We start from the raw sequence: 13,640 nt of genomic DNA, 5'->3' as shown, positions 1-13,640 counted from the left end.
TTGAAATCTTCCGATAGAAACAAGCAATCTCCGATAAGGAGCATTTCGACAAAGCATAATCATCACAAAGTATACAACACATTAGAACAATACAATGACAACTTCAAGTCTAGATGCAAATGCTTAATCTTCACAATGAATAAATCAATAGTATATTTTCTGCACAAAAGGATGGATGATTGACTACAATATTAACACGAAAACAGGGATATTAGATCAAGAGTCGGTGTCCTTGCTGGAATTCTCCGGAGGTGCCTGCCGAACAAATTGCCCTCTAACACGGGGCCGCTGTTCAGCTAATCTCTTCCGGCTCTGGTATCTCACCTGGAATAGAAGATGGCAAATACAAGGGATGAAGATCAGTTTTCTGTTAAAACTGACACGACATGACAGAGTTCTTCGTTTTGAATAGATGAAGAGTTATTGAACCCATTACACCGAAACCAAAGTTCCCTATTCATTAAAACTCAGAAACATTTTTCACCGTTACTATATTCTACCAAACTCTTTCACCCGTAAAATTCTCCCCTCAATTAGCACATTGAATCCAGGCGGGGGCCTTAAGAAGTAATGAACCCTAACAAGAAACATATCTAACGTTTATTAACAAATTATATACTCTTGGATCTATCACTAATGTTATTGCATTATCAACCTATATTCTTGCCTTACATATAGTTCAAAGCTTTATTTGCTTACATATATTTCTCATTGTTTCTCTTTAGAATAAAAATTAATCATGAATGATCCTAGTCAAAATCACACATCACATAGATCCTAAGTAAATATGGGTCGGGTCGGATAAGGGCCTATAAAATTTAATATGGGCAACCCCACCCGTTTCATACTCATTGATCGATTTATGATAATTAAATTATTGTTTATAATAATATAAATTGTAGAAATGTTAATATCTACATTGGCATTGTCATTTATAATAACTGTAATAGAGCTCTTTTTTTATTTATAAAGGCCCGTTTCCAGCCCTTATTAGCCTATAGCCCACTCTATTTTAAATTGTAGTAGAGCCTGCTTTTGACCCTCAAATTTTCAACCCAGCCCTCACAAAGCCCTTATAAAAACAAGTCGGATAAGGGCTCAAAATTGGGGCCCAGCCCGTTGAACACCCCTCGCCCCACTTGGTTCTACCCTCAATATATTATAGCATGATAACAAAGCAAAAAATTCAAACAAAATGATAAACAAGGCAGAAAACTTGCAAACAGAAAATGAGAGTTAAAAGTTAATACCTTCCTATTAAAGCATCTTTGTTTCCTTTTTTGTCGAAACTTAGTCAAGGCAGCTTCTCTTTGGGCAAGCTTGCTCTGGTCAACCTTTCCGCTTGCATTCCCATTTCCACTTCCACTGCCACTGCCACTCCCACTGCCGTTTCCACTGGCATCACCACTTCCCCTTTTACCTCCTGGTCCACTGTCACTTTCTGCATTCATTGTACCAGCATTTGCTCCGCTGCTACTACCATTGGGTCCATTGCTTCCGTAATTGCTTCCTGAGGCACTTCCATTTACACTATAATTTCCAGCATTACCTTCAAGGAGCTCGCCCAAAACAGTTGATGAACCACAATGAGGAATGGGTTCTGCCATTTTTTTGATTCGCAATTTCTCATGGTTCGATGTAAGTTGTTCGTAGTGCAGAGGCTGGATCTGATGTTCTTGAGTTGAACACATGGGAGGAACCTTTTTGATTGTTTTTGTACCGTCATTGTCTCCAAGCATTACTTGCATAGAGGAAGATGTTATATTCTCTGTTTCAGAAGAGAAAGGATAATTGTTTGTCGGACACTCATCAGTCTTGTTCTTTAAAGCAACTGGATTGTTCGGTGTAGAAACTATGTCAACATGAACACTAGTGCCGTTAGAGCAATGGTTAGGAGCATTGCTTCCAGAATGAGACTGGATGTTAGGTGTTAGTTCACTCTTTTTCTCCAAGTCATTTTTCTGAGATGGACTTTGTACATCCACAACCTTATTATGTGATCCCGCATTGTACCTACATCAGTGAGAAAAAGTGATGAATTGGGTCAAAAGGTCCAAGGGCGTTATCGACAATTCACTATTAATTAGTCTTTGTGTCTTGTTACTTAGAATAGTTGTTTTTTAGTAATTGTTTGTGGGCTTAGGCTATATATAGAGCCAGCCTTGTAATAATAAGCTAGCTTTTGAATATTGAATAAGGAATTGTCCTTTGGAGTTATTGGGCCAACTCGAATTGTCCATTATTGTGTAATTACTATCCAGTCTTGGTTCGGGTCTTGGCCGGTGTATTACAAAAAATACACTACAGTAAACACTAAAAAAGTTTCACGACACTGATTTTTCAAACCTGGAGAAGGCTGAGGACTCTGAACGCCTTAGCACATTTCTTTCGTCATTCACTGCTTTATCTACGTCCCCTACGCCTCTAACCCTTTTCAAACCTTGTTCTGTAGATGGCAACTCTTTGTTATCATCAGCCCCATTATCATTAGTTTCTCTCTTTTTGCAAAACTTATTTGCAGACTCGGATACAGTTGATTCTTTCACTTCTGCTCAAAAGGTCAGTAGAGTAAGCATTATGATGTTAAACCATTTATCGGAATCCATGCAACTAAGACAAATCTTAACCTTGTAACTTCCTTATGCTATTATTTGCTTGCTCACTGTATTGGCTAGAGTCTATTTTAGGTGCACTGTGTTGGTTTACACCTATCAATTCCGTGGCAATCTGAAGTGACAAGTTGGGCTGCAGATCTGAATTTTTTAGCACAGGGGTATCCGTAGCTTTTTCCAGGCCGGTGTTTTCTGACCATATTTTAAAAGGGAAACCAATGAGAGGTTAAAAAGATGTAGAAAACGAAAGGAACATATCATACAGAAGCGTCATGCAAAAGTATGATTAGCGTAGTTATCTGTTTGATCGGTACAATGTCATACCAGGTGGCTCCTTCTGCTCTCTGAACTCGTTTGTTGCAGTCACTGACAACAGCTTGCTCATTGACGGTTTAGCATTCGGATTAATCACTTGGGCACAAGTACTATCAGGATGCTCAGGTACCTCATTTAAATGAGATACCATTCGAGGGCTATCAACTTGATCCTCTACAGCGTGCTTCGTCCAGGAACTCTACAAATAAAAGAGAAATTACTTTCAACTTTCAACCTACTTCAATTACACAATCTCTCGAGGGTCCTAGTATACATATAAAAACTTTCACAACATCTCTGACATTTGAGCCAAGGATTTTACTGGGAGTGACTCGACCAAAAGGAATTATTAATCAGCTTTTTTTTAAGGAAAAATTACCATGAATAATACAACATTTTGTTAATTTCCCTACAATAATATCAACTATTGATTAACCATGAATAATACCAACTTAAAGGGGTGTTTTACTAGAAAATACCTAATATGTTAAAAATCAAACTATAGGTGATTATAAGACAAAAAAAATTGGTAAATTAGTTAACAAACTAAAGTTCGTATTATTCTAGGAAAATATGCCCCTAAGTTGGTATTATTCATGGTTAATCAATAGTTGGTATTATTGTAGGGAAATTAACAAAAGGTTGTATTGTTCACGGTAATTTTTTCTTTTTTAAATTATTTGTTGATTTAGAACTCTAAAAAAATAAGATGTCTCACACTCCCCTAAGCCCTAACCCTTTCTCCCATCAAATACCTAATTATGTACTGCTTAGCAACAGTGCCTACTTTAACATAATCTCTTGCATAAATCTATACGGACCATACCTACAAGACTTGTTAAATTAGGCTGGACTTATTGTGAATGCCAGCATATTAACAGGGGAACACAAGTGCACACACTTCATAAGCCAAGGAGATATATATCATCCCAAAACCATATGGCCATGGGAAGAAGGTCTCTAATAGCTTATAAAGTGTGCACACCATTTTCAATTTATCGACGTGGGATAACTCATCCCAACACCCCCCCTCACATGCGAACCCCCATCAAGTTCGCATGTGGGAGTAATCAATTAGAGTAGGAACGCCATTCTTTTCGAACCTACCATTATTAAATTGTTGATCGAACCATTGGCTCTGATACCATGTTAAATTAGGCTGGATTTATTGTGAATGCCAACATATTAACGGGGGAACACAAGTGCACACACTTCATAAGCCAAGGAGATATATACCATCCCAAAACCATATGGCCATGGGAAGAAGGTCTCTAATAGCTTATAAAGTGTGCACACCATTTTCAATTTATCGATGTGGGATAACTCATCCCAACAACCCACTATTTTATCGATGTGGAATTTTGTCTCACATGTGAAGTATTTCCAACAGGACTAATTAAAATGCAATCAACAGGGGAGTTAAAATGCTTGTAATCAGCCAAGCCCACCTAACGATTAACTAAACACTCTATATCGCCATTAAAGTAACTGCGGAAAGGAGGGATAGAGCAATGCTGGATTTGGCATTAAATTACCAAGATGCAAAGCGTATTATGATTGGCTCACTAGTGATTATAGTTAGTATCAGAATTGGAAAATAGCCCACATGTACTTGCATATAAGCTTGGTGGCTACTCCTACTACCATATGGTTTTGCGAAGGAACCTTGTCAAGTTTGTGTGTAGTCAAACTCTCTTCAGGGCTTGTACACACGAGTCTCATGATCTTGTCCACATGAGCCCATAACGGTTTTTCAACACAACAACTCTTTTGAAACTCAGAAAGCCTCAATAGACAAGCACAGAAAAAAGGGAAAGAAAGAAGACTCCTCAAAAGAAAAGAAGGAAATCGGAAATCATAACATGTAAAGGGGCATACTTCAACCACACTACCACACTGCATTGCCCCAATGCCATTAGGTGACACCCGAGGCAATGTTAGGTGGCTTTGGATATACACAGCCTTACAATAACAAAAGAGGTTATTTCAGGTAGACGCATGATCGCAAACATAATCTAAAAGACTAGAGTTACTCATAAATAAGAAGCGCACATGAATAATAAGCCATTTTACAGATGTCTGTTTAATCCAAAACCAAATACCTAAGAAATTTTGCTCCATTACGAAAGGAGATAACATAAAGGGGCATATGCAAATCACAAAAATGACTGAAATAGGAGAAGTATTGCAAACATATTACCGCAAGACGGACACAAATGGGCTGTTCATAACAACTGTTGAAGGAAAGGCAGGAGTGAAATCAAGAAATGGAAGTAGACAGGTTGGAACAAAGTTCCCTACACTCTAGCCATGCATTCATTCAAGACAATGTTTAGCTCTACAAGAAAGCAAGCACAGGTATCGAAAAAAGTGATATTATTGCTTTCAATGATAAGTAATGAAGTAATGAAAAGTGGGAACAGATTAGCTAGACATTAGAGAATGGCTGTAACTTTTAAGTAATGAAGAAATGTTGTATTACCAGTCAATATTTGTATCACTGACTCACTTCAACACCATTACTGTCAGATATAGCAAAATGTCTCGTTATTTAAAGATTCCTCATATTGGAGTTATTTTTCATGATCATACAGAAATTTGATTTTATTTATTTATTTATTTATTTTTTTGCTAATTATTAGCAAGAAATTACATAATCAGCGGAAATTCAAACATGCAAGTGAAGATCGTCTTTCCACTTTGGTGTCATATGTAAATGTAAATGCATTATTTCATATGTTAAAATGAATTTTTGTTATCGTAAGAAAAACTTTAAAGCAATCAATTCCCATGAAAAAAGTCTGCCTCATATGCAAAAGGGAAACAGCAAAAAGAAAAGGTAAAAAAAAAAAAAGCAAGGTATTATTCATCATTCATGAATCATGCTAATCTAATAGCAATTGAATTATAAGTTAACCTTATTGAGCCGCTACAACCCTTCATCCCCTGATAAGAGTCATAGCATGAACACCCATGCAAACTTCAAATAATGAATTTTTTGAACTTCCTCCATTGTTTGAATATCCAGTTTCAAGTTTTGACAGTTTCGTTATCTAAATGTTTGCAAAAATTAGCAACATACCCTTGAACTCAACAAGACAACAACCCATGAGCAAATTGCCCCGCTCTTTCTCACTCATTGGAAAACATGGAAAGTAACCTACCCACACCTCATTTTCTTAATTTTTGTGTCCCCCTTCCACCCGCCTGACTCCTAAGTTGCATCTGAAGAAACAGGCCTAATATATTTGTTAAAGCTAAGATCAGACACAACTTTGAGAAATTAAGTTGAAAAAATAATCTATGTTTCTAGGTTAATTTTTTGGCCAACTAGAAGCAGAGCATTTCATTTTTTGTGACAAAAAGGAAAAAAGATAATACTTTAAATTACAAACCAGGCACCGACAATTAACAGCAAAACGGATAAGAAACAAAAGACAATAAATCTCATTACTTGAGTACCACTCCCATGGTCACTTCCATCTCCAAAGTTCAAAGCTGGGCTGCCACTATCCTCCTCATCATTGCTGCCGCTGTTGTTATCCGACTTTTCAGCACTTTTTGATTTCACTGACTTTTGTGTCTGACTCTGAGTTCCACTCTCACTTCCACTACCGCTAGACTGAGAAAGAAAAAAAATAGAACTAATTAGTCTTAATCTTGACAAGGAACAAAAATAAATTTAACAAGTCACAAAATTCTACAATAAGATTCAACATTGTAAATAACTTTTTAAAATATAAAGATAAAGATAGACGATAGTATAAAAAAACAGTGAATGCTTATCGGGCCTCTTTTGGTTTTAATAGAAAATGACTGTTCTCATTATCTCCAGTAAGCTTCCTCAATGAAGATCAAAGCAGCACATTAAAAGGAGTTGAATTATAAGGGGAAAAAAACAAACAAGTAAATACAGAATGTCAATCTAAGCAATTCAACAAACTCACGCTATGGCATCTTCTCCACATATGCTGCCAGAGATTTTTGAGCTCATTCTTTCGTATAGGCTTCAGTAAAAAATCCGCGGCACCCTTTGACAAACACTTAAAGACTAAACCCACTGAATCATGAGATGACATCACTGCGCACAAATCTCGTTAGAAATAGTAGTCAAATGTTTTCTGTTCCATATGTAAAACATTTCTACTGAAGAACAGAAAAGTCAGCATTAATTAAGATTTTAAGCTCTTCTCTCACATAAACATGGAAAACAACAATCTAAATTCTAAGCAACCAGATGCTTCCTATTAGGTAATCAATACGTTAATTCAACTCCTTTAGTCAAAAAAAGAATTTTACGTTCCTTGAAAAGTATAGTGATTCGTATCACGTTTCCATTTTAACTTTGGTCTTGCTCTAGTTGAAGTCATTAAACTATTCTCAGGAAAACGAGCATGCAATAAACCATATTTGATTTCAAAGTTTATGCAGTTATGCACCTATATTCTTATCGACACCACATCTTTGTGCACAGAAGGTGATGGTATATCATCCAATTATGTATCAAGTAGTTCCTATTGAAAAATAAATAAAAGCAAATTAAAGGATATCATTACTTGCTTTTGAAGGGTTCTAACGTATCATTAACAAGGACATGACTATGAAGAGAAAGCAAAATGGGAGGTGGATCTGCAGTCTCCCAAATTACATTCAGAAGTCTACATGAGATTCATTTCAGGACACAAGTACTACCTCCCATTTTTCAATTTGTAATGGCCATGTCAAAAGAGAAGAGGGTCAATAAAATTAAGTGGTAGGAAAGAAGTTCAAAAGTAAAGGCATATTGGGAATAAAAGTATGCACAAAATAAAAGAATATAAGTGAGACTCAGTAAAAAAAATACATAATAAAGTTGAAACTGGAACGAAACAAGATAAGAGTTTTTTTCATATACTTCATATTTATTATTTAAGAATCTGAACCTTCAGAGAGAAGCAGATGAAAAAGACATATGAAGACTCTTACTGATAACAGGAACATTCTTCCGTGTTTTATGGCTCATGATTTTGCATAGCAGAGCAATGCCAGAGAAACAAGGCATCGCCACCTCGGTCAAGATAATGTCAATACGATTTTCTATGTCTTCTAAAATTTTCCAAGCTTGTATTCCATTTGATGCTTCTACAACTGTAATTACAAAAAATGAAACCCACATGTAAGAGTAAAGCTTAAGTTTCAATTATCAAACATAATCATATGATTGGCTCATTCGTTTTCCGTAGTGAACCCCATGGAAATTAAGATAAGATCAAGAAATAACGAGCATCATTCACGCACAAAAGAAAGAACATATTAGATCTTGATGGCAATTAGAAACAATTAATAACATGCTGAAGAATCCTTGCACAAAACATTTAACTGAATGTGAATCACATTGTAATATGTAGCTATTCCAAAACCCAATGTATTTACTCTATTTCGTGCTTTACTTAGTTCCTCAAGATTCAAATGATCAGAGAGGACCAGAAAAGGGGTGTCACAGGATCGTCGCAACTGATAGTGCTTCCTTCCGTTTTCTTCTGAATGTGTAATAAAGTCAACTAAACAAAAGGCTATGATCACAAGATTGCTTTCTACATCACCAAATTGTCTTTCTTTGTTATTACAATTGTATCCCATCATTGCTCCCAAGATCCCCTTGCCGGAAATCCAAAAAGAAACTGACGGCCTTGGCCCAAAGCATGGCTAGGAACTTACTCCCTCCGAAACAACATCCAAAGGAAGAACTTAATCTTTAAATGTTCTTCTACTTCTTTATATCCAAACGGTCCAAAGGATGGCAAAGAAGCAGCATTTCCAAAGATGATTTAGGTGACTTTTAGCTCCAAAATCCAAAAACTTCATTTGAAGGAATATCCCATGGTCGAGGCCTCCATCCAAGACTCTCCAATGAAACCAAATGACCTATTGCACATAGTCCGAAATTCAAGTGGAGAAATAGGTGATCATTATCTTCCAAAGATATTGGAGCACAATATGCACCATTGGATTCAAAATATGATTGAGGGTGTCTAATTTGAAGATTCTCCAAGGTGTAGGATTTACCCAAAGCCACGATCCAACAAAAAGCTCTAACCTCAAAGATATTCTTATTAGCTTTATGGATCATAATGAGTAAACTCAAAAACAACATATTAAAAGGAGACAAAGATAAATAGAATAGAATGAAGTACAAGAAAAAATCAAAGAAGAGTCAAGATTCGAATCCTCATATCTGGGTTTGCGAAGGGCTAAAAGTTCTTAAGAATGGATAAGCTCAACTATAGATTTGTAATCTCTTTCAAATCGGATCATGTCTAAAGAAAAAAAAAACAAGAATTTTGGCCTCTATCATTTGAAGTATAAAATATGGCTATAGAAGCGTAGTGTCTAGTGGATAAATTATACAACCTAGAATAGAAGTCACTCATCAATCTTCCCATAATCAGATCTTTCCCCCTGCCAATCTTAAGGCTAGTACAAGGCAAAAATATAGTGTGTACCTAAGAAATGGCTTTTCAAGGACTAGGGCAAGAATGAAGATGGACCAACGAGCAAATCCCATGAGCTAGGAGCACCGTAGTTTCTCTTGATAATCTTACGCCACAGTGATTCTGGTTCCAAGGAAAAACTCCACAACCATTTCTCAAGTAAAGCATATTTAAGTCATCCGGTGTCTCAAGTCAAGAAAATTATACCTTAATCCATCCAACCAAATAATTTTTCTGTATCCCCCACTCTCAACCATAAGTATCGCATTATCTTCGCCATTGGTTTTATGATGTTGGAAGGCAACTTGAAAAGCGAAAGTAGAGAGGAAAGTTGTTTAAGCAAGATTTAATAATAGAGATCTTCCCTTCCAAATTGAAGGCCTCCTTTGGATTGTCTAGAAATTTTTTTCCATCATTGGTCCCCAAAAGGATATTTCTTAGAATTAATACCCAGAGGTAAATCCATATATCATATAGATTTATGTGACATATTAGCTAAAAGAGAAAAGTATTTTGTCTTCACATTAAAGCATGTGACGTAGACATGTCAAATTTTGACCCAACCTGAAATCGATCTGAAACTCGACCGAAAATTAGTGGGTCATAACCCAAAAATTAAACCCATTACCCGAAAACGATTTGACCAGAAACAACGGAAACAACTAGCTCAAACCAGATCGAAACCCGAACCCAAACTCGTTTTCAGTTTCACGACAAAATTTTTAGTCGAGACCCACTAGTCTAGTTGCTTTGTAGTCAATTTTTAAAATAATTGATTCAACATTTCTTTAATGTAGCCCTAAAGTCGATGTATTAGTCATTTTCAATATAAAACTATTTTTTACAAAAACAAAAATAAATTATTATAAATATTTTTTTAAAAAAAATTAATGATAAGAAAAAAGTATAGAAGTCCTAAGCATGTTGGGTCGATCCAAACCCGACTAGGTACTAACCCGACCTGGAAATTGACTCGATCAAAAATGACCCGACTCAACTTGACCTGAAATCGCCAGCCGAATCATTTTGACTAGATTAATGTGATGCTTCATATTGATGCTGGTTTTGGTAAGGTTAATCTTAAGCCCAAGAGTTGCTGAAAAAATGCTAGATTCTAGATGTCTAAAATGTTTCCAAATTTATCACAATCATCACACATCTATATAGTGATTGTGTAATTTCTATGATTTATGTTATTGAATTTGAAAACATGATATTTTGAGACATAGGTACACTGTTTAATTTTGATTTTGAGTTGAATGGTCCTTGAGATATGGACTGACCTCCGTGGTTGTTTATGTTTAATTTAGGTAAATTGACCTTGACATTATGGTATGGCCTATATTATATTTTTGGGTAAATTGCCAATTTGCCATTGATACATTGACTAGACCACTAGTCTTCGAACCAATAAGATCGTCTCAACTAAATAGTTAGTGTGCACAAGATTCTAGGATTGTATACTATGTATATTTGACAACTCTTGATTACTAAAGCATAGTTATATCCACTCGCTTGTTTTTGCTTAAAATTGCAAGTGAGTTCGTATGCAGTCGATTTGCGGGATTGGAAACATCAAAGTGACGTGACACACTCTGGGGATACGAGTAAATTCTAATCAACCATGATTTATATCTTGATTTTAAATTGTATCATTTATGATACGCTCGCTAATCCACCTTAATATATGCATCTCATCTACCATCATTTTCCTACAATTAATTATACACTCACTAATCCACCTTAATATTTGGCAAATACTAATAAGTGATCGCTTAAAATACTCTTAAAACCTTAAGTTAATACATAATGGAGTAAATAAAGGTTTTGAACAGTAATTCATTTTGGGAATATGAGTACATTCTAATCTTATACTTATAGATATTCAATAAGAGTAATATTTAATAAAGGATAATATGGTAAAATATTACTAGTTAGCAATGCATGTTGCATTGTGATTACGTCCTGAGATAGCATATTGAGGAGCAAGTTCAAAATCCCTTAGAAACAACATTTGATCAATAAACCTCAATTAAATTCTATGCTCATAGAACTCATAATAATCTTCATCGGTCATAGAGTTCTCATTGCAAGGCAACAAAGCAAAGGCATATATAAACTTCGTATAACATACTCAGATTTCACCTTCATAAACTTATATTTAGGGAACCAAAAGGGATGTAAACTAAAACTCCACTAACGAACAACAAAATGAGCCACATGAAGTAACAAACACAGCAGTAATAAACAACAACACGCAGCGTATATAGAAGGTGAAATGAAGTATAAAGTTTGTAAGTAAGCCATACACTTCCCTGTCTATGTAAAAGACAATTGAGTTTAAAGCTAGTAAACAAGGAAAAAAATTGACACCTGAATTCAAAGTGTTTCATCACAAAAGTTATATATGCAAGCATCCACCAACAAAAAATAGCTTCATTAGCATGCCCATCATTTGAACTAACCTTCATAGCTGCACTTTCGAAGTAATGCTGCAACAACGTGACGTGTAGAATCATCATTTTCTACCAGAAGAACCCGCACTGATCTCACATGAAGAAACCTTTCCCAACGAACAGAAGCCCCTTGTGAATGCTGAGGTTGCTGCACTAGCCTGTCAATGCCATTCCCCTCTAACCCATGTCCCCCTCCATTGGGCCTTAGTTGTCCATCTTCCGGCGTACCCCGGTTTTCCCCAGCTGTTCCATTCTGTACGATCTTCCTATCAATATTGCGCAAATTCTGACTCTCAACTTCACCCTCATCACTCATTGGACCACTCCCTGCCAATTAAATTCATAAGTGAGCAATAGTAATCTGTCTCAACATGCTAAAATCCTTCTGCTAACCTTTTCATCCCTCTAAACAAATTGCATATTTCTTCTTTTTTGAAAAAACAAATTTACGTTAAGTTGTCCATATCTCTTCATACAAGAAAAGCAGCTTCGAAAAACCCACTTGATAAACCTAATCCAACAGCCAAATTAAGTTCATTCAAACAGTAAGAAATCCAAATCGGTCGCGCCCACATCATCAACATAAAGATTTAAACAAACTTATCCTTCAAACTTATCCCAAATTACCTGTAAGTGTAGAAAAAAAAGCCATTCAGAAACTAAACCCTGACTAGACTTGAATGCTGAAAACAACACAACCCATCATTGCCAACAACCACAAATGAAGACCAAACGTGCATACAAATGGCTATAGCCTCAAATTTTACCTTCAAGTGATAGAAAAACAGAGACAATTAAGATACTAAACCCTAATTAAACTTAAAAAAACAAACCCATCATTGCCAACAGCCAAAAATGAAGATTAAAGCTGCAGATAACCTCAAAAAAAAAAAAAAAAAAAAAAACATCCGAGTTTCCTGTAAACTGTAATTAATAGAAAAAAAAAAAGAGCCAATTCAGAAACTAAACCCTAATTACACATAAAAGCAATAAAACCCATCATTGCCAACAACCAAAAATGAAGATTAAAGCTGTCTATAACCTCAAAAAACATCTCGGTTTACCTGTAAGCGGTAATTAATAGAAAAAAACAGAGCCAATTCAGAAAGTAAACCCTACTTACACTTAAAAACACAAAACCCATCATTGTCAACAACCAAAAATGAAGATCAGAGCTGTTTATAACCTGAAAAAACATCTGGGTTTCCGGTTATCTGAAACAAAAATATTATATCTTAAAAAATCTTTAAAAACACAAACTCTAAAAGCTGAATAATGAAGTAAATTTCATACCTGATCCAACAAATAAATGAGATTAGGAAGTGGGAAAAATAAGGAAGCTCGGGAAGTAGAAGAAAGGGGTAAGGTAGAGGAGAGAGAAAGTTGAAGTGTGATAGGAAATTGGGAATTAGGATGATTGGAATTAAGGGTTTGATTGTACTGTTAGATTATACTAATTATAATTAGTATCATTAAATTGTAATTAGGGAATCAGAAAATGAATTAAGAGTAATTTTAGAATATGCCACGTAGGAGAATTATTGCCAAATGGCATGCGACGTGGACCAAATCAAAAGCTAGATGTTGAGCTACTCTGTGCGTAATCTTAATCGATTCTGTACACCTAAGCTGATCCACGTGGCGACGTAGTACTCGATCTGGGATTAATGGTCGGTTTTGACGGCGTTAACTGTTAGGTCTTTTTTGGTCTGGGCCCCACTGTCGAATGGGGTTAAAAAAAATAAAAATATCTTCAATTTTGAGGTTTTTATATGGTGTAACGCGGA

At 35.7% G+C, this 13,640-nt stretch overlaps 1 protein-coding gene across 10 annotated transcripts; it reads right to left on the bottom strand.

The window, feature by feature from the left end:
- Positions 1 to 16: 16 nt before the first annotated feature.
- On the bottom strand, positions 17 to 13,322 carry LOC130827664 (two-component response regulator-like APRR7). Of its 10 annotated transcripts, none has more exons than XM_057693455.1 (12): positions 13,147 to 13,281; positions 12,977 to 13,067; positions 12,247 to 12,480; positions 11,863 to 12,180; positions 7,893 to 8,054; positions 6,875 to 7,008; positions 6,382 to 6,549; positions 2,937 to 3,126; positions 2,628 to 2,804; positions 2,347 to 2,548; positions 1,251 to 2,013; positions 17 to 324 (listed from the first exon to the last, which is right to left on the bottom strand). In XM_057693455.1, the coding sequence occupies exons 4-12, from the start codon at positions 12,167 to 12,169 to the stop codon at positions 217 to 219; spliced, it is 2,211 nt and encodes a 736-aa protein (XP_057549438.1). In that variant the 5' UTR covers positions 12,170 to 12,180; positions 12,247 to 12,480; positions 12,977 to 13,067; positions 13,147 to 13,281; the 3' UTR covers positions 17 to 216. The 10 variants fall into 10 exon arrangements, with proteins under 10 accessions (XP_057549438.1, XP_057549435.1, XP_057549436.1 ...); XM_057693452.1 differs by having other exon boundaries at positions 12,247 to 12,364; positions 12,977 to 13,039; positions 13,147 to 13,274; XM_057693453.1 differs by having other exon boundaries at positions 12,247 to 12,364; positions 13,040 to 13,067; positions 13,147 to 13,266.
- Positions 13,323 to 13,640: the final 318 nt, after the last annotated feature.

Source organism: Amaranthus tricolor, chromosome 11 (genome assembly GCF_026212465.1).
Source record: "Amaranthus tricolor cultivar Red isolate AtriRed21 chromosome 11, ASM2621246v1, whole genome shotgun sequence".
Taxonomy (NCBI): domain Eukaryota; kingdom Viridiplantae; phylum Streptophyta; class Magnoliopsida; order Caryophyllales; family Amaranthaceae; genus Amaranthus; species Amaranthus tricolor.
The sequence above is the reverse complement of the archived record's forward strand: the minus strand, read 5'-3'. Positions and strand labels throughout refer to the sequence as shown.

Excerpts from the sequence above, each read along its gene's own strand:
- LOC130827664 (XM_057693448.1), bottom strand. The coding sequence starts at position 12,169 with ATGAGTGATGAGGGTGAAGTTGAGAGTCAGAATTTGCGCAATATTGAT. Across the intron at positions 7,009-7,892 it reads GAAGAATGTTCCTGTTATCA|TGATGTCATCTCATGATTCA; the intron begins GTAAGAGTCTTC and ends ATTTGTGCGCAG. Across the intron at positions 6,550-6,874 it reads TGTGGAGAAGATGCCATAGC|TCTAGCGGTAGTGGAAGTGA; the intron begins GTGAGTTTGTTG and ends TTTCTTTCTCAG.